The following is a 20880-nucleotide window of genomic DNA, read 5'->3' as shown; positions in this document are numbered from 1 at the left end:
CCTCCCCATTGGCTGCTTGGCTCTGGATGGACACTCGGAGGGCCCATTCAGGAGCCGCTTCGCGGCTCCTGATTGGGCCCTCTGAGTTTTTATCCTGGACAGGGCCCGCCCTAACTCCTCCCCAGGTGGCCTTACTCTTTTATTTAATAGGACCCTGTCCTATTTAAAGATATAACATTAGCCTGCAGCCAGATGCAGCCAGCTGGGTAACCTTAGGCCAGTCACAGATCCCCCAGAGCTTTCTCAGTCTCACAAGTTGTGGGAAGAGGAAGGATAGACAGTTGGAAGTCACTTTGAGATCTTTCAGGTAGTTAAAATCTGGGTACAAAAAAAGCAGCCCTTGTATTGGTGAAATTTACTCTCTGCATTGTTGCACTGTGTGTCATACTTTTGTTTTAATTGTTCTCATTCTGTATAGTTTATTGGATGTTTTATGCTGCTTCATTGCGCTGTTCTATGTTTGTAACCCACTTTGAGTCTCAGTGAGAAAGGCAGGCTATACAAAAATCTAATCCAGTAAAGCAAGCAGAAAAGGCTATCAGGCAAAGGGTTTATTTAAGCAGCACAAAAAGATTAAACTAGTCTTGACCTTTCTGTGAAATCCACAGTTAACAGCCAGTGCTACTAGTATTGAATTTAGGACAGGAAAAAGCAAACACATTGTTGAAGTTTAGAAGTTAACTCATACTGTTTTCCCAACATTCAAAACTTTACAGAAATGTTAACTGAAAACCAGTGGAAGGCTTAATGAATTCTGCATAAGCATGCATTCTAAGTATCATGCCTTTTGAACGTACCTTGTGTTAAAGGATGAAGAAACTAATACCTGAAAGAACAAAATTGCTTTTCTAGTTGGTTTAAGCATAAAATACATTCTAAAAATATTTATTACATAGCCGTTTAGAACACATATCCCCAAAAAATAGATTATTGCAAATATCAGAAATTCAAAACCAGATTTTTTACTCACTAGAGGTGCTAATATCTTGGCATGTCTCACCCTAAATAGCTGTTAATTCAACTATACCTCTGTAACTTTCTAATTAGATCTGTTTATAATGTTTCATCCTGCACTTTTGTAGACTAGATTGTGTTTAATCTCACTCTGCCTGTCCATCAAGTGTTGAAAATGGTCCTCATCCACTCAAGTGGATAAATTACCTTCTTTATTAGACTTTGCTTGAAACTGGCCTTTCTTAATAACATTTTCTCATACCGTTCAGTTGCTTGCAGCTTTAAATATAAATACATTGGCCTAGTGGCCAAATTAAGATACACGCAAAAGATCCAGACCTAGTCCAACTGCTGGAGGGAAATTCTACTACAGCTTTACTTAGGAATTTTTGCGGAGAATTTAGGCTGTAATCCTGTACTCGCTTACACTGGATTAAATCCCACTGGGACATTTTTCTAATGAAACACAACAGATCTACTACTTTCCTTTAGTATCTGTCATAGGTGCAGGACTGAGAGTAATCCAGTCAAGAATAATGACAAGATCAATCCCAAAAATGTCTATCAGGAATAGGTATCTTTTCATTCAGTGAAACAATCAATTCCCTTTGAAGGAACCCACCTGGACACAGCTAGTAATATGCCCAGGGTTTTTGCTGCTTCATTTTAAGAGTTGTGAGCAGCAAAGATTATTTTAAACTAGTCATACAAGAAATCATTTTTACCAGTCTAGCATACTAGCACTTCTTCAGCAATACCCCAATAGCATCTTCCCCAAAAGTCTGGTTACCTCCTTGGTTAGTGCTTTGAGAAACTGCAATAAGGCATCACCAGACCTGAGACACAGAAAGGAAATTTAGCTGGGGGAAGAGGGTGCAGGGTCAGCCTCTACTGTAACAGATGCATATCAGTGCAGCTGAAATAGCAGGAACTGTATCTTTTTCTGAACAGAGAGATGTAACAGTACAGCAGAAAGTCATTTCACCAAGTTTCTCATTATATTTATAGAAGAGCCTCGGTACCCTCCTCCAAAGTGATTCCAGTGATTCATGTAGTGAAACAGTTGATACAACTTGAGCCGCTTCTCAAAACCTGGCGCTTTGGGGATTTTATTGTGGTAGGCAGAATAAAAAGAACCACCAAAGCCACCAAACATCCCTGCGATTGCTAACTCGTACTCAGAGTGACCGTAGAAAGATGCCGGATCGAAGATAACAGGGCCAGAATCATCCTCAGCCACATTTCCTCCCCACAGGTCCCCATGCAGAAGAGCAGGGACTATCTCCATATCACCGAACAAACTGGGTATCTTCAGCTGGGAAAAAAAGCAAGAGTTATTAAAGTTATTGGAAGGGGGAGGAAGGAATTAGAACTGATTTTAGACTGTAGATTCAGAAAACCTGTATTGGCATAAAGTTTGATGTACATACAACAACAATTGTAAGGATTTTAGACAGTAGATATCTAACAATATAAATCCAAGGTAAAGATAGCATATGTGATGGGCATAGGCAGGCCAACCTACATACGGGATGCAAGCAAAACTCTTATTGATCTCAAAAATTAAGCTGGATTCAAGTGGGTAGCCATGTTGGTCTGAAGTAGCACAATAAAATTTGAGTCCAAGAGCAACTTTAAGACCAACAAAGATTTATTCAAAGTGTGAGCTTTTGAGTGCATGCACTCTTCCTCAGACAATGGAACAAGGATCATAAGAGTACAGATATAAGGAAAAAGTAAATTAGTAGAAAATTTTCCTTATATCTGTATTCCATCTTTTAATGTTCACTTCGTTGTTAAGACTTAATTCACAGCCACCCAAGAAATGTATTGAACTATTTTAAAACATTTTAATCCCACCTTTCAGTCACTAGCAGAGCACTCCTAAAGTCACATATGAATTTTGGAGTGCAAAATTCTGCTTAGGATTGAACTAAAGCAGCTATCCTCCTTGATCATCCAGAAGAATATTGGGCTACACAGCAAAATACACTTAGGGGATTCAGGGAACACAGTAGCCAATAAAAATTCAGAAGGCGGTCATCCCCATCTTAGAATATCAATGGCATGATCTCAGAATACTCCTGGCACCAGACCAACATTTATTGGGGAGGACTATCAAAATGAACTATACTATACAATAAGGAGAAGGTTTGTGTCCAGTGGAACAATTGCTTGCACATTAAAGTTTATACTTTGTTGGTCTTAATGGTGCCACTGCACTCAAATTTTGTTCTGCAGCTTCAGACCAACACAGCTACCCTTTTGAATCTATGCTACAGAACGTTTATTTAGTTCCAGAAGAGAACAAAGAATTCTCCATTATAGATCTCTAGCCCTTACCCACATGCCAAGAGTTGCATGGATTTCCTAAAGAAAGGGAATAACAAAAGCAGTTTAAAGGTCTAGGGCAAATATGCCAACAGGTCAGCTGTAAAAGCCCTATTAATTTCCAACTTCTAAATATCCATCAGGCTCATTAGGAGCTTAAAAACTAAACAGCTTGTTAGCTTATCTTACTTTTACTTGTTGGACTGACCGACCCTGCTTAGCTTCCAAGATCCGATGACATCAGGCTATATCATGCCACCTTCCCACCCAATAGCAAATCTATACTGGTATGGAAATAAACTGTATTTTTTGAAATGTGAGCATATCCTAAAATTTCTTTGGATCATCAGTACCTGCAGCTGTGCCCAAAGCTCTCTTGCCTCCCTGTCTCCTGAATTCTTTTCAATCATGTCCATCTGAGTCTGAATTCTTTGTCTGGCAAAGAAAGTCACCCAGTCCTGTTGCCAATCATTCACCTGCAAAAAATAATTTTAAGAAGCTGTTATTTTGGTCTACAGGACAGCAGCACCTTGAAGACAGAACCTATGGGGGGGGGGGGGGGAGACACAATAGGTGGTAAATTAATGTTTAGCAGAGTTATACCACTCTAAGTCCTCTGAAGCCCTCTTGACTCTCTACTGAGGAGAAAAAAAGGAGACAGAAATGGAGAAATGGAATGTCAGTAGCTGTGGGGGTGAAGGACTCATGACAGTAGCCATAGCTGAAATTGAAAGAAAAAGAAACAGAGAGAAGGAATGACCAGCGCAGGGTGGGGGAAGCAATGGTCAGGTGAATGGGATAGCTGTCCTGTTCCCCCGCCCCAGAAGTGCCTCCCTTGTTAAAATCTATTCCTGCATAAATGTTACATTCTCTTTTGAATGCCATTATTATAATTTGTTTTTTTTAATTTTCAGGTTCTTATTTACTTTTCAAGCTTCCCAACACAGAATAGTAATTAATGCATAGAAAAAACCTACAGAACCTACCTGTGGAAGATATCCACAACAAGTGACCGTATGGAATCCAAACCTTTCTACAAACTGAACATCTGTCTGTTCAACTTTACCTGGCAAAATTAGAAAGAGTGATTGATGACTTTGACTACAATACACTAAAAATAAAAAGCATTATATTGCTATTATTTTAAAACTCAATCGATAATAACTGCTTTTATCTGCAACCACCAAGAAATCAGCAGGTTGCACCATATCTTAACACAGCCTGCGGTGCCACGGGCACCGCGGACTAAATAAAGCCGTAAGGGCTTTATGGGAAGAGTTAGGGCGGGCTCTGTCCGGGATGAGGAAGGGTGCCGATTGGCCCCTTCCTCCGGAAAGACCATCGGCCGGGCCAATTGGCAGGCACGAAGCGCCTGCCAATTGGCCCGGCCGATCCCCGCCCTGCCGACAAGGGAGCAACTGTGAGCCGCGCAGAGCGCGGCTCGCAGTTGCTCTCTTGCCAGCGGCCTGACGCCCGAGGGAACCTCCACCAGCCGCGCTCTGCACAGCTGCCGGGGCTCCCTGCAGGGAAAGGCTAGCACCCACTGTATTTAGACATACAATGGGCTTTGCCTCTAGTCTTTAAATAACTCCAAATCTGAGAGTCTCAACAAGAGGGTACAAGTATCTGTTAAATAACATTGGCGAGAGGTCTATGATGAGATCTCTCCTCCATAATAGCAACCCTCTGGGAGCATTCCTGCAGAAATGAGGAGAACCAGCTAAGGGCAATGAGCCACAAGCAGGCAAGGCAGCTGATCAGAACCAAGTGGTCTACTGTATCATAGGCTACTGACATATCCAGACGGATTAACAGGGCTGGCATGCCTTTATCCAATATAAATGGAGATCATCAACCCAAGCGACCATTATAGTCTTGGTTCCAAAGCCAGGTCTGAGTCTCCATACTGATCTACAAGTAGATACGCTCTAGAAGAAGAGTTGGTTTTTATATGCCACATTTCTCTACCCGAAGGAGTCTCCAAGTGGCTTACATTCACCTTCCCTTTTCTCTCCCCACAACAGACACCCTGTGAGGTAGGTGAAGCTGAGAGAGCCCAATATTACTGCTCAGTCAGAACAGCTTTATCAGTGCTGCAGCGAACCCAAGGTCACCTAGTTGGTTGCATGTGGGAGAGCACAGAATCAAACTTGGCTTGCAAGATTAGAAATCGGTACTCCTAACCACTACACCAAACTGGCTTTCCAAACCTCCAAGGTGGTTGGTAAAACTGAAAAAAGATTTAAGGTAGAAACATATTGGGGCTATTGCATGCTCAATCCATGACTATCCCAGAAAGACGAAAATACTGAAGCTCTAAGAAGCCTAATTGGATGAACAGAGAACTTCAAGAGGAACTAAGAAAGAAAAGGGAAATGTTCAGGAAATGGAGGGAAGGACAGAGCTCTAAAGAAGAGTACCTACAGGTTACTAGTCACTGTAGATCAATCATCAGAAAGGCCAAAGCTGAGAGTGAGCTAAGATTGGCCAGGGAAGCCCATTGTAACAATAAAAGATTTTTCAGTTATGTGAGGAGCAAAAGGAGGCAATAGGCAGAAATGGCAGTATCCAAGGAAGAGTGTCTGGGTTGCAGGTTGACATGGACAGAGAGGTTGTCGAGTGGCATTTAGCTGCACTGGATGAGATCAAATCCCCTGGCCTGGATGAAATACACCTGAGTGTGCTCAAAGAACTTTCCGGAGAGCTTGCAGAACCCTTGTCCATCATCTTCGGGGCCTCTTTAGGGACTGGAAATATCCCGGAGGACTGGAAGAGAGCAAACATTATTCCGATCTTCAAAAAAGGGTGGAAAGATGACCCAGGAAACTATAGACCACTGAGTCTGACCTCTGTTGTGGGGAAGATAATGGAGCAGATATTAAAAGGAGCGACCTGCAAACATCTGGAGGACAATTGGTGATCCAAGGAAGTCAGCATGGATTTGTCTTCAACAGATCCTGTCAGACCAACCTGGTTTCCTTTTTTGACCAAGTAACAGGTTTGCTGGATGGTGGGAAATCGGTTGATGTCGTTTACTTGGATTTTAGTAAAGCTTTTGATAAGGTTCCCCATGATGTTCTGATGGATAAATTGAAGGACTGCAATCTGGATTATCAGCTAGTAAGGTGGATAGGGAATTGGTTAGAGACCCGCGCTCAAAGAGTTGTTGTCAATGGTGTTTCATCAGACTGGAGGGAGGTGAGTAGCGGGGTACCTCGGGGATCAGTGCTTGGTCTGGTACTTTTTAACATATTTATTAATGATCTAGATGAGGGGGTAGAGGGACTACTCATCAAGTTTGCAGATGACACCAAATTGGGAGGACTGGCAAATACTCCAGAAGATAGAGACAGAGTTAAACAAGATCTGAAGACAATGGAAAAATGGGCAAATGAGAACAAGATGCAACTTAATAAAGTAAGTGTAAAGTTCTGCATCTGTGTCAGAAAAATGAAAAGCATGCCTACTGCATGGGGAATATGCTTCTAGGTAATACTGTGTGTGAACGAGACCTTGGGGTACTTGTGGATTGTAAACTAAACATGAGCAGGCGGTGCGATGCAGTGGTAAAAAAGGCAAATGCGATTTTGGGCTGTATCAACAGGGGCATCACATCAAAATCACAAGATGTCATAGTCCCATTGTATACGGCACTGGTCAGACCACACCTGGAGTATTGTGTGCAGGTCTGGAGACCTCACTTCAAGGAGGACGTAGATAAAATTGAAAGGATACAGAGGAGAGCGACAAGGATGATCTGGGGCCAAGGGACCAAGCCCTATGAAGATAGGTTGAGGGACTTGGGAATGTTCAGCCTGGAGAAAAGGAGGTTGAGAGGGGACATGATAGCCCTCTTTGAAAGGTTGTCACTTGGAGGAGGGCAGGATGCTGTTTCTGTTGGCTGCAGAGGAGAGGACACGCAGTAATGGGTTTAAACTTCAAGTACAACGATATAGGCTAGATATCAGGAAAAGATATCACTGGAAGTCTTCAAGCAAAGGTTGGATACACACTTTTCTTGGATGCTTTAGGATGCTTAGGGCTAATCCTGCGTTGAGCAGGTGTTTGGACTAGATGGCCTTTATGGCCCCTTCCAACTCTATGTTTCTATGATTCTATACACTTTAGCTATAGTCTGTCCATGGTTCATTCTTAGGTCAGTCAGAGTGCATTTTAAGTTCATTAATGGCTGCTTCTTTATCTCTGAAGGTAACCTTGAATTGACATGATAGCCCTCTTTAAGTATCTGAAAGGTTGTCACTTGGAGGAGGGTAGGATGCTGTTTCTGTTGGCTGCAGGGGAAAGGATGTGCAGTAATGGGTTTAAACTACAAGTACAACGATATAGGCTAGATATCAGGAAAAAAATGTTTCACAGTCAGAATAGTTCAGCAGTGGAATAGGCTGCCTAAGAAGGTGTTGAGCTCCCCCTCACTGGCAGTCTTCAAGCAAAGGTTGGATACACACTTTTCTTGGATGCTTTAGGATGCTTTGGGCTGATCCTGCGTTGAGCAAGGGGTTGGACTAGATGGCCTGTATGGCCCCTTCCAACTCTATGATTCTGAACATTGTATGAGTTATCAGGAGCAAAGAAATATTCAATTTTTCTTTGCTTAAGAGCAAAAAGAAATTACCTGGCCCACAGAGGTGGTTCAAGCCCTCGTCACTTTGCATACTATATTTCAAACATAAATACCCCTCTTGAAAACAAACTAATGCAGCTCTAATGAAGAAAGAATGGAAACAGTGCAATCAGCTTACTCAAAAATCCAACATAAGGACTGTTTGAGATTCTGTCATTACCACGATCAAGTCTTTGCCTTGAAATCTCTGACTTGCACTTAGTAATCAAGTCCAAACAGGCAGTCTAATGAGAGAACTTAAGTTGGAATAAATGTTATTAATCTTTAAGGTGCTTCTATTTGCACTGGACTTCTATTTGCTTGTGATACGTGAAAACAACTTGATAAAGATACACAAGTAAACACAAAGAGCCACCCTTGAAGGATGTAAAAAAACTGTAATATTTTATTGTACTTTATCATATGTAACCCCTTCAAGGATCGCCGCCTTGTCATGGCGAAGGGGCTTGCGTAGCTTAGTGAAGCTATGAGCTATGCCGTGCAGGGCCACCCAAGACGGATAGGTCATAGCTGAGAGCTCTGACAAAAGGTGATCCACTGGATAATGAAATGGCAAACCATTCCAGTATCTTTGCCATGAAAACCCAATGGACAGTATCAAAAGGCAAAACAGTATGATGCCGGAAGATGAGCCGCTCAGGTTGGAAGGTGTCCAATATGCTACTGGGGATGAGCAGACGGCTAGTACGAGTAGCACCAGAATGAATGAAGCGATTCAGCCAAAGCCGAAAGGACGCTCAGTTGTGGAGGTAACTGGTGGCGAAAAGACAGTCCGATGCTATAAATACTTTTCTTCCATAGGAACCTGAAACATCAGATCCATGAATCAAGGCAAGCTGGACGTGGTCAAACAAGAGATGACAACACTGAACATCGACATTTTAGGAATCAGTGAACTCAAATGGACAGGAATGGGTGATTTTAATTCAGATGACCATCAGGTATACTACTGTGTGCAAGAATCTCGCAGAAGAAATTGAGTAGACTTCATAATCAATAAAAGAGTAGGAAAAGCAGTATTGGGATAAAATCTCCCAAAAGACAGAATGATCTCAGTTCGAATACCAAGCAAACCATTCAACATCACCGTAATACAGGTCTATGCCCCAACCAAGGCTGCTGAAGAGGATGAAATTGACCAGTTCTATGAAGCCCTACAACACCTTCTAGAAGCAACGCCAAAAAATGATGTGCTTATCATCACGGGGGATTGGAATGCTAAAGTAGGAAGCCAAAAGATAACCAGGATAACAGGCAAGTTTGGCCTTGGAGTACAAAATGAAGCAGGGCACAGGCTGGTAGAATTTTGTCAAGAGAATACAATGGTCATAGCAGACATTCTTTTCCAACAACCCAAGAGACGACTCTACACATGGATAACACCAGACAGTCAACACAGAAATCAGATTGACTATGTGCTCTGCAGCCAATGATGGAGAAGTTCTATACAGTCAGTAAAACCAAGACCAGGAGCTGATTGTGGTTCCGACCATCAGCTTCTTGTTGCAAAATTTAGGCTTAAATTGAAGAAAATAGGGAAAAGCACTAGACCACTCAGGTATGAACTAAATTATATCCCTGATGAATATACAGTAGAGGTGACAAATAGATTTAAGGAATTAGATCTGATAGACAGAGTGCCTGAAGAACTATGGACGGAGGTTCGCAACATTGTACAAGAGATAGCAACCATCCCAAAGAAAAAGAAATGCGAGAAAGCAAAATGGCTATCTGAGGAAGCTTTACAAATAGCTGAGGAGAGAAGGGAAGTGAACGGCAAGGGAGAAAGAGATACACCCAATTGAATGCAGAATTCCAGAGAATAGCTAGAAGAGATAAGAATGCCTTCTTAAATGAACAGTGCAAACAAATAGAAGAAAACAATAGTATAGGGAGGATCAGATATCTCTTCAAGAAAATTTGAGATATGAAGAGAAGGTTTCATGCAAAGATGGGTATGATAAAGTACCAAAATGGTAGGGACTTCACAGAAGCAGAAGAGATTTTTAAAAGGTGGCAAAATTATACAGAATAACTATACAAGAGCGAGCTTAACATCCCTGATAACCACGATGGGTTAGTCACTGACCTGGAGCCAGACATCCTGGAATGTGAAGTCAAATGGGCCTTAGGAAGTCTGAGCAACCATAAAGCTAATGGAGCTGACAACATTCCAGTTGAACTATTCAAAATCTTAAAAGATGATGCAGTAAAAGTGCTACACTCAATATGCCAGCAAATTTAGAAAACTCAACAGTGGCCACAGTATTGGAAAAGGTCAGTTTACATTCCAATCCCAAAGAAGGGCAATGCCAAAGAATGTTCAAACTACCACACCATTGCACTCATTTCTCATGCTAGCAAAGTTATGCTCAAAATCCTACAAGCTAGGATCCAGCAATATGCAGACCGAGAACTTCCAGAAGTATAGGCAGGATTTCGAATAGGCAGAGGAACTAGAGATCAAATTGCCAACATACGCTGGATCATGGAGAAAACTAGGGAGCTCCAGAAAAACATTTACTTCTGCTTCATTGACTATGCTAAAGCCTTTGATTGCGTGGAACACAACAAATTATGGCAAGTTCTTAAAGAGATGGGAATACCAGAGCATCTTATCTGTCTCTTGAGAAACCTATATGCAGGACAAGAAGCAACAGTGAGAACTGGGCATGGAATCACTGATTGGTTCAAAATTGAGAAAGGAGTTCGGAAAGGCTGTATACTGTCGCCTTGCCTATTTAACTTGTATGCGGAGCACATCATGAGAAAGGCGGGGTTAGATGAATCACAAATTGGGATCAAGATTGCAGGGAGAAATATAAACAACCTCAGCTATGCAGATGATACCACTCGAATGGCAGAAAGCGAAGCGGAACTAAAGAGCCTCTTGATGCGGGTGAAGGAGGAGAGTGCAAAAGTTGGCTTGAAACTCAACATCAAGAAAACAAAGATCATGGCATCCGGCCCTCTCAATTCCTGGCAAATAGATGGGGAAGAAATGGAGATAGTGACAGATTTTATCTTTCTGGGCTCCAAGATCACTGCAGATGGGAACTGCAGCAAAGAAATTGCTCCTTGCTCCTAGGAAGGAAAGCTATGGCAAATCTAGACAGCATCCTAAAAAGCAGAGACATCATCCTGCCAACAAAAGTGCGTCTAATCAAGGCTATGGTCTTCCCAGTTGCAATGTATGGCTGTGAAAGTTGGACCATAAGGAAGGCCGAGCGTCAAAGAATTGAGGCTTTTGAACTCTGGTGCTGGAGAAGACTCTTGCGAGTCCCTTGGACTGCAAGGCGAACAAACCGGTCAGTCCTAGAAGAGATCAGCCCTGACTGCTCCTTAGAAGTAGAAATACTTTGGCCACATCATGAGAAGAAAGGACTCCCTGGAGAAGAGCCTAATGCTGGGAGCGATTGAGGGCAAGAGAAGAAGGGGAAGACAGAGAATGAGGTGGCTGGATGGAGTCACTGAAGCAACTGGTGCAAACTTAAATGGACTCTGGGGAATGGTAGAAGACAGGAAGGCCTGGAGGATCATTGTCCATGGGGTCGCAATGGGTCGGACATGACTTCGCACATAGCAACAACAATTTTATGTAATATTTTATTTATGTATTTTATTAATTATATATATTGTATAAGCTGCTCTGAGCTCCGTAAGGAAGAAAGGCAACGTAATGATTATTTTAAATATAATTAATGAAAGGAGAGGCAGGAGCAAATGATAGGATTACAAGTTCACCTTTCTCCCATCTGTGCTCCTCAACACACATATTTGGATCAAAAATAACCAACCTATGTTAGGGTTTTCAAACATCTTACAAGTTTATGTGATTGGGGCTATACTTTCTAAATTTTATTTCACTGCTTATTTAAATACAGAAGTCATGAAACTGACTTATATTGAATTGGATCACTGGTGCATCACACTCAGGAGTATCCACTCAAAACTGGCAGCAACTATCCAAGATCTCAAGGTGAGATCTTTTATATCACTTCCTAACTGACCTTTTTATCAGGGAATGTTAGGATTGAACCTGGGACCATATGCCTGCCAAACAGATGTTCTATTAATCAGCCAGGATCTCTCCCATTCCTGTTGCAATCAGGTCTGGCATGGAAGGACAAATCATTAAAGAGAGCACCAGCCAGTCAGCACAGCACAGACAAGAGGGAGACATTATTTCATTACTGACAAAAGTGCTAGCAAATCAGTATTGTGAAAATTTGGTTTCTGCTTTAAACAAGAAATATATGTTCCTTGGAAGAATGTTATATATCTGGTAAACACAATTCCACAGTGGATTCTGAAGTTATTTGTGTCTGTATACATAGTAGAAAAGGAACAGTTTGAAGTGATATTCCCTGCTTTCTTTACAAACTTAGCGATAAAAGACTAATGATTTTCTTATAATTATAAGATTCTATATCATTATAATATTCTATATAGTAGTTCAGTATTAAATTAATCCTGCAAAGAAAGTATTAACTTTTTAAATGATGGAAATTATTTAATTTAGTTCATCCTGAGTAACTCAGTACCCAGACTGGTGTGAATATGTCACCATATGTTTACACCAATGTGTAAAGTGGATCCTTTTTAATGATATAGTGTAAGAATACGATTGTTATCTGGATTGTTTTTCACCTCACATGGTAGTCATTCTTTGGGGGTTTGTTTTGATGTTTCAACAAAAGAGAACTATTAACAAGTAATTTATGAGTTATAGTCTTAAATTAGCTGGATTTAGGAAATAACAATAACTGCACATATTACCAATGGTACTTGCATTTTTCTTCAATTTCTCCCCAATTTTTTGGTTGTGAAGATGAAGATCTGCCAGTTGCGTTCCAAGTTTTTCTGAATGTCTAACAAATCAAAATATTACATTAAGTTGTAATTCTATAGCATGGAATATAAACTGTGCACAAAGGCTTTCCGCAGGGCCTGCAAGACAAACCCATTGAAGAATTACTAGGTCATGGAAACTCAGTTGATGTTGTTTACTTGGATTTCAGTAAAGTTTTTGACAAGGTTTTATTTTATTTTTATTATTTATTTATTTAGATTTATATACCGCCCTCCCCGAAGGCTCAGGGCGGTTTACATTAAAACTAGTCAACAATACATGAAACAGTCTTCGTTAAAACATACAGTAATTAATAACAGTGGTTGTAACCATATAACAGAATAATGTAACACTATAACAATATAATAAAATAATATAACGATGGAACAGTGCAATACCACAACACGTCCAGAGCGCTCTGGTGGAGTTCTGGGAGGAAGGGGGGAGGGGGGGAGGAGCGGGGGCCCTTCATTTGCTGTTGGTTGTGCCTGGTCTCAACCAAATGCCTGGCGGAGGAGCTCCTTTTTGCAGGCCATGCGGAACTGTTTAAGCGCCGTCAGGGCCCTGATCTCCTCCGGGAGCTCGTTCCACCAGGTGGGGGCCAGGACAGAGAATGCTCTGGCCCTGGTCGAGACCAGGCGGACTTCTTTAGGGCCAGGGACCATTAGCCAGTTGGTGGCGGTGGAGCGCAGAGCTCTTTTAGGGGCATAGGCAGGGAGGCGGTCCCTCAGATACACTGGGCCCTGACCACAAATGGCCTTGAAGGTTTAGTCTGATCCAGAACCTATAGTCTGATCCGGAATTCAACTTGCAGCCAATGCAGTTGGTGGAGAATGGGCCGGATGTGGGACCTCCACGGTGTTGCTGTGTGGATCCTGGCCGCTGCGTTTTGGACCAGCTGTAGTTTCCGGGTCAAGGCTAAGGGCAGGCCTGCGTAGAGCGAGTTACAGAAGTCCAGTCTAGAGGTGACCGTCGCATGGATCACTGTGGCTAGGTGTTTCGGGGCCAGGTAGGGCGCTAGTAGTTTGGCTTGGCGGAGATGGTAAAATGCCAGCCGCGCTACCTTTGTGACCTGGGCTTCCATTGTAAGGGAAGTATCCAGAATCATGCCTAGGTTCCTGGCGGAGTCAGCCGTAGAGAGCTGTACTCCATCCAGGGCAGGCAGGCGCGCTTCCTCACATGGGCCCTTCCTACCCAGCCACAGGACCTCCGTCTTTGAAGGATTGAGCTTCAGATGACTCTGCTTCAGCCATCTCGTCACTGTTTCCAGGCAGCTGGCTAATGCTTCTGGGGGGGAGTCAGGACGGCCATCCATCAGGAGGAAGAGCTGGGTGTCATCGGCATATTGATGACAACCCAGCCCAAACCTCCATACCAGTTGTGCGAGAGGGCGCATAAAGATATTGAATAGGATAGGAGAGAGGACTGCTCCTTGTGGGACTCCACAAGTAAGTTGACGACGGTCTGATGTTTTGTCTCCAATTGCAACCCTCTGTCCACGATCCCGGAGGAAGGAGATCAGCCATTGGAGGGCTGTCTCTCGTATTCCGGCATCGGTGAGGCGACGAGCTAGAAGCTCATGATCGACTGTGTCGAACGCTGCTGAGAGGTCTAGTAATATCAGCAGTGCCGACCCGCTTCGGTCCAACTGGCGACGGAGGTCGTCCGTCAGGGCGACTAGCGCTGTCTCTACCCCATGGCCAGGCTGGAAGCCTGACTGGGATGGGTCTAGGACCGAAGCTTCTTCCAGGTAGTCTGTTAGTTGGTTTGCGACAGCCCTTTCAATCATCTTCCCCAGAAACGCTAAATGCGAAACGGGTTGATAGTTGTTGGGCTCTCACGGGTCTAAGGATGTTTTTTTCAGCAGTGGGCGTACCACAGCCTCTTTCAGTCCCTCCGGGAATTCTCCCGTTGTGAGAGATAGATTGATTATCTCCCGGAGGGGGCCCTTTATCATGTCCACTGTTCTTAGGAGCCAGGATGGGCAAAGGTCTAGTGGGCATGTGGTCGGCCTCGCTGTTGCTAGTATCCTGTCCACTTCGGTCAGCGTGAGTCGTCTGAAGTTACTCAAGGTATTCTCCAAAGACGGCCAAGGGGCCTCTAGTTCACTTTCTGTATCTAAGGTCGGAGGGAGGTCATGGCAGAGTGTCGAGATTTTATCCGCAAAATGACTTGCGAATGCCTCACAGCTGATATCCAATTTGCTACTGTTTTGTTGCCCTTCAGCCAGGGCAGTAAGAGACCGAACTACCTTAAACAATTGAGCTGGGCATGAGTCTGCGGATGCGATGGTAGCCGATTAAAAATTGCGTTTCACTGACTTCACCGCCATCTCATAGGCCTTCATCTGCATTCTATAAGATGTTCTCGAGGCTTCGTCACGAGTCTTCCTCCAAACTCGCTCTAGCCGTCTCAGTTCCTGTTTCTTGTTGTGAAGCTCCTCGGTGTACCAAGGGGCCCGCTTGAGACGTGGCCAGAGAGGGCGTCGGGGGGCTATCTCATCAATGGCAGCCAGCAGTCTGTCATGCCAGTCGCTGACCAGGCCATTGAGAGAAGTGCCAGGAGGCATTGGCTCCCGCAGAGCGTTCAGGAATCCAATCGGATCCATAAGTCTCCGCGGACGAGCTAAAATTTCCTCGGCGCCCAACTGAGGTGGGAGTGGTGGCCATAGCCGAGCCTTCAGGGCATAGTGGTCTGACCATGGTGCGGCAGTTGCCGTGACCAGATCCACATTCAGACCTATGCCGAAAATAAGATCCAGGATGTGACCTGCTTGGTGGGTGGGGCCAACAACAAACTGCGAGAGCCCTAGTGTCGCCATGGTTGACACTAGGTCCTGCCCAGTTCTAGAGGACGGCAGCTCAGCATGGACGTTAAAGTCCCCCAGGACTAATAGACTGGGAAACTGTAGCGTCCAGGCCACCACCACCTCTAGCAGGGCAGGCAGGGCATCTGGTGGTTCATTGGGCGCGCGGTACACTAACCAAATGGCCACGTTCTCGGTTGATCCCCATCCGAGGCCGACACATTCAATGCCTGGTATTGACGGCGCAGGAAGGGCCCTGAAGAGAAAGCCTCTCGGGTCAGGATTGCCACCCCTCCTCCCCGCCCCGCTGTCCGAGACTGGTGGAGGACAGAGAACCCAGCATGGGCTAGGTCTTTCAGGGCGACTGTTTTGCCTTCCCTGGTCCAGGGAACAAGGTCTGGCATGACAGACTGCTGGCTGCCATCGATGAGATAGCCCCCCGACGCCCTCTCCGGCCCCGGCTCCATAACAAGGTTCCCAATAATGTTCTGATAAGTCGACCAGATTTTCAGATGATTAGATAGATAGCAAGCTGGTTAGAAAACTGCACCTAAAGAGTAGTTGTCAATGGTGTTTCAGCAGATTGGGGGAGGTGAGCAGTGGGGTGCCACAGGGCTCAGTACTGGATCTGGTACTTTTCAACATTTTTATCAATGATTTTGATGAGGGAGTGGAGGGGCTACTGAAAAAATTTGCAGATGACACCAAATAAGGAGAAGTACCCCAGAAGACAGAACTAGAGTTCAACGAGATCTGAACATGCTGGAAAAGTCAGCAAATGAGAACAAAATGCAATTCACCAAGAAATGCAGAGTCCTACCACTGGGTGACAAAAATGAGAAGCATGCCTACTGGATGGGAGATACCCTTCTTGGTAGCAGTGTATATGAACGAGATCTTGGGGTACTTGTGGACTGTAAACTAAATATGACCAGACAATGTGATGCAGCAGTAAAAAAGAAAAATGAAGTCTTAGGCTATATAAACAGGAGCATCATATCAAAATCGCAAGATGTCATAATCCCTCTGTATAGCACATTGGTCAGGCCACACCTGGCGATCTTTAAACAGCAGCTGCACAAATACTTATCCTGTATCCTTTAGGCTGATCCTGCATTGAGCATGGGGTTCGAGTAGATGGTCTGTAGGGCCCCTTCCAACTCTATTCTAAAATTCTAGGTCAGTATGCTTAGAAGCTGGAACTGCAAAGAACTCAACTATCATTTCCTTGTATATTGGCAACTTATGACAAACTAGCCAAAAATAACTTAACCCATGCATCTGAAGTACATATAACAGCAAGATTAAATGTACTTGTTTGTATAAAATGTAGCTACAAAAATGTCATACAAGAAAGACTTGCTAAACTTATTTTTCAAGATTAATGATCTCTTTACTTAGTAAATTTGTGTTCATATTTACAAAGAAAGTTCAGAGTAATTCACCAGAGTAATTCACTAAAACCAGAGTAATTCACAATAAAATCGCAGATCAATATTACCGCTAAAATTGAGTTATTTTTAGAATGTGGTAATATGCATTACTTATATACAAAGAAACACTCTTATAAACGCTTCAAAATATAAGACTTCTGGACTCCTACCATACGTGCTATTTTTCTCCCTATCAAAGGATTCTAACAGCTACATGACAAAAATTACATATATACCTTTTCCCTTCAAAGTATCTGCATACCATGAATTGTACAAATCTCCAAGGAAAGGAAAAAAGAAAAATTGTATTAATGTTCAACAGTATGTAAACTTCAAAAGATGACCAGAAATGTAATAGTCAAAACTGATTTTCTATATTCTATTCAGTATTACACAAAAATACTTAAATGGTTGTCTATACTGATTTCCTTCTTTAAACAAGCAATTAATTTACAGCAAAAAATGATCAACTTACCTATTCAAACTATGCATGTCCAAATGCTCCATAACAAACATAGCCCCACCCTCTGGCACATCAATAACTTTTATAGGTTTAGGAACTTTCACTGTTTGTGTTTGCAAGATAGCTGTTAAACTTGCCATTTCTCCATCAAACATTCTTTTGGCCTATTAGATTTAAAAAGGAAATTACCTTATAAACACTTCAAAACACAAAATTTCTCCTGGCATTCATGACATGCCCCCCATGACTAAAATTCCAGAGGCATAACATTTCTCTGGTACCTGAATGACACTGTACAATCCAAACAAATGAAAATGAACACTTATTAACATGACATTCAGTAGAACCTATATTGGAAAAAATGACCGACTTAGTTAATGCTCTCAGTATGATTACTATGTCAAATGGACTTGATACTCCAATTAAAAGATTACTGAAATCTATAGCTCACTTTAATATCAAGTAGTGTAACAAGCCATTAACATCATTGTAATTTTGTTGTTCATTCTCCAGTCTAATTAAGAATTCTGGAGAAAAAAGCTTGGGCATCTTAGTTGACCGTTGGGCTAGCATCCTGTTAGAAATCAAAGGCAACAATAAGTGTGATGAGGTCAATAAAATTAAAGTCCAGTAGCACCTTTAAGATAGAGCCTCTTTGTGGCGCAGAGTGGTAAGTCTGAAAGCTCTGCCCATGAGGCTGGGAGTTCAATCCCAGCAGCTGGCTCAAGGTTGACTCAGCCTTCCATCCTTCTGAGGTCGGTAAAATAAGTACCCAGCTTGCTGGGGGGTAAACGGTAATGACTGGGGAAGGCACTGGCAAACCACCCCGTATTGAGTCTGCCATGAAAACACTTGGCCGTCATCCCAAGGGTCAGACATGACTCGGTGTTTGCATAGGGGATACCTTTACCTTTAAGCACCTTTAAGACCAACAAAGGTTTATTCAGGGTGTGAGCTTTTGAGTGCAAACACTCTTTGTCCAACTATGAACTCCTTACATGGCAGGGAATATATAGCAAAATTCAATTCTGTTACATCAGTAGGCTGTGTCACACAACCAAATACAGCAAATGATAATTCTTTTTCAAAACAGCCAATCAATCCCCTGTAATTCAGTGTCATTTACAAAAACACAAGAAGAAACCAAAGTGCCTGTATTAGTTATCAAAGATGATGATGTCAGCCATTTGTTGACCATATGTTTGTTCTGTTCACATAAGAATTAGGGTGTGCAGACAGATGGATATTTTCCTCAAAAGAGAAGCCTTTTTTGATATCAGTTGACAGCAAACAAACCGTTTTTCAAAGCAAGAGACATTCAGAGGTGGTCTGTCATTGCCTGCAGCTACACAAGCAACTCCCTGGGTGGTCTACCATCAAAGTATTAACGAAGGCCAACCCTGTATAGCTCCCACTATCTGACATGCTCAAGCAAGCATAGGCTATGCACATCAGGCCAAAGAGAACCATTGGCAATCAAAAAGCTGCTTACAATTTTTCAAATCACATGTTTTTTCCTTCACATAGTATTTACCACGTACAAGTTAAAAAGGTTAAATGGTAATTGGTCCTGTCATACTAAATCTGCTCTGAAATGAACAAAGGGCAGAAAGGCAAAGGGCAAACTAAGGTACTACCACTTGCTGATTGACTAGGCTATCCCAGCCTCAGAATATGCCAGATGTATACAAGAATGTAACATAATTGATTTTTGCTATATATTCCCTGTCATGTAAGGAGTTCATAGTGTGACGAAGAGTGCTTGCACTCGAAAGCTCACGCCCTGAATAAATTTTGTTGGTCTTAAAGGGGCTACTGGACTCTGATTTTATTAAGAAAAACAATGTTAGCAGCAGAGAAGTAGATAAATCAAGCAGAACATACATTTATTTGTATTTACTTCATTCATATAACACCTTTTTCCCCCAATGAGGATGCGAAGCAAATTCATTGTTCTCCTCTCCTCTGTTTTATTCTCACAACAATGGTGTGAGGTAGGTTAGGCTGAAAGTGTGACTGGCCCGAGATCAACAGCAAGCTACCACAGCAGAATCAGGATTCCAACCTGGGTCTCTCAGATCCTAGCCCAATGTGGTGCTGGTACTCTACATGTATAAATGTTGCTGCAGAAGTTTCTATTCTTGCAAGCATTGTGTATCTAACCACTTTCTGGCCAAGTCTGCCTTCTCAGCATAAATCCAGACAATACAGAACAGGGCAGAAAACAGCAGACTTTATGTGGCAAACTGTCAAGTCCTGTCAGCTCACTCATTTATCACATTAAATTCCAGCCCTCTACTTATCACTTTTTCTCTGTACATCAGCTGAATGATTATTGCAAAAATCATTAGTTCAGGAATTCAGAAGGCCCTGGTAAAAGTACACAATCTTTGTAGTCATTTCTGCTCTGGGAAAGTACAAGCCAGCGTAGTATAACGGTAAGAATGAGTCTCCTAGGATCTGGAAGACGGACGGTTGTTGGGTAACCTTGAGCCAGTCATGTTCTCAGCCTAACCCACCTCACAGGTAGGGATGCCAGTCCCCGGGTGGGCTCTAGGGAGGCCCCGGTTTTACAGCTCATCTCCAGAGATCAGTTCACCTGGAGAAAATGGCTGCTTTGGAGGGTAGCATTATACCCCACTGAGGTCCCTCCCCAGCCCAAATCCCGCCTCCTCCCAGCTCCAGCTCCAAAGTCTCCAGGTATTTCCCAACCCCGGGGGGGGGGGGGCAACTGTAAGGTACCTAAAGTACCATTTTCACCATGGTCAAAGTGCAGCATGGATGAGCCCTGATTTTAAGTAAGCCCTGGAAGATAGTCTACTCCCAATTCTAACCAGGGCACTCAAACTTCAATTTGATAAAGAAAACGACTGCAAGCCTGGCACTAAACTCTCCCGTTCCACATGCGCGCACCCCGCCCGTTCTCCTCATCCCAGATAAACGTACCGCAGCCTCACGGTAACGTCGCGCGCATGCCCACGCTCCAAGCTCCTCTCCTTTCCCCAACCCTAAAGGAACCGCCAGACTTTGCCCCACCGTGCTCCATCTCTGCTGGGGGGAAACCCTGCCTGCCTGCCAGCCAGCCAGCCAGCCGTCCCTCCCCCCTCTTCTCCCCTCGCACCCCCACCTCAGCGCGGGAGTTAATTTTCACGTAGACGAGGCCCTGGTCCGTGTGGAAGCTCTCGCCGCGACTGATGCAACCGCCCCCCGAGTGGCCGGTGGACTTCAGCACCGAGGTGCCGAGCTCGCGCCGCAGAACAGCCTCCATCCTCTCGGGGAACGCGGAGCAGTCACTCAGTGGGGTCTACCGGGCCACCAGAACAACGGCCCGCCCTCCTCACTGCACCGCCATGTGATTGGCCGGTTAGAGTCACAATCCCGCCTCCTCGGCGCGATTCG

The 20880-nt window shown here is 43.5% G+C and overlaps 1 protein-coding gene across 1 annotated transcript; it reads right to left on the bottom strand.

The window, feature by feature from the left end:
• Positions 1 to 536: 536 nt before the first annotated feature.
• Positions 537 to 20822, bottom strand: FN3KRP (fructosamine 3 kinase related protein). Its single transcript, XM_077327459.1, has 6 exons — positions 20609 to 20822; positions 17494 to 17645; positions 12707 to 12798; positions 4272 to 4351; positions 3639 to 3761; positions 537 to 2269 (listed from the first exon to the last, which is right to left on the bottom strand). The coding sequence occupies exons 1-6, from the start codon at positions 20747 to 20749 to the stop codon at positions 1931 to 1933; spliced, it is 927 nt and encodes a 308-aa protein (XP_077183574.1). The 5' UTR covers positions 20750 to 20822; the 3' UTR covers positions 537 to 1930.
• Positions 20823 to 20880: the final 58 nt, after the last annotated feature.

Source organism: Paroedura picta, chromosome 3, assembly GCF_049243985.1.
Source record: "Paroedura picta isolate Pp20150507F chromosome 3, Ppicta_v3.0, whole genome shotgun sequence".
Classification (NCBI taxonomy): domain Eukaryota; kingdom Metazoa; phylum Chordata; class Lepidosauria; order Squamata; family Gekkonidae; genus Paroedura; species Paroedura picta.
Note: the sequence above shows the minus strand (reverse complement) of the source record. Positions and strands in the feature narration are given on the sequence as shown.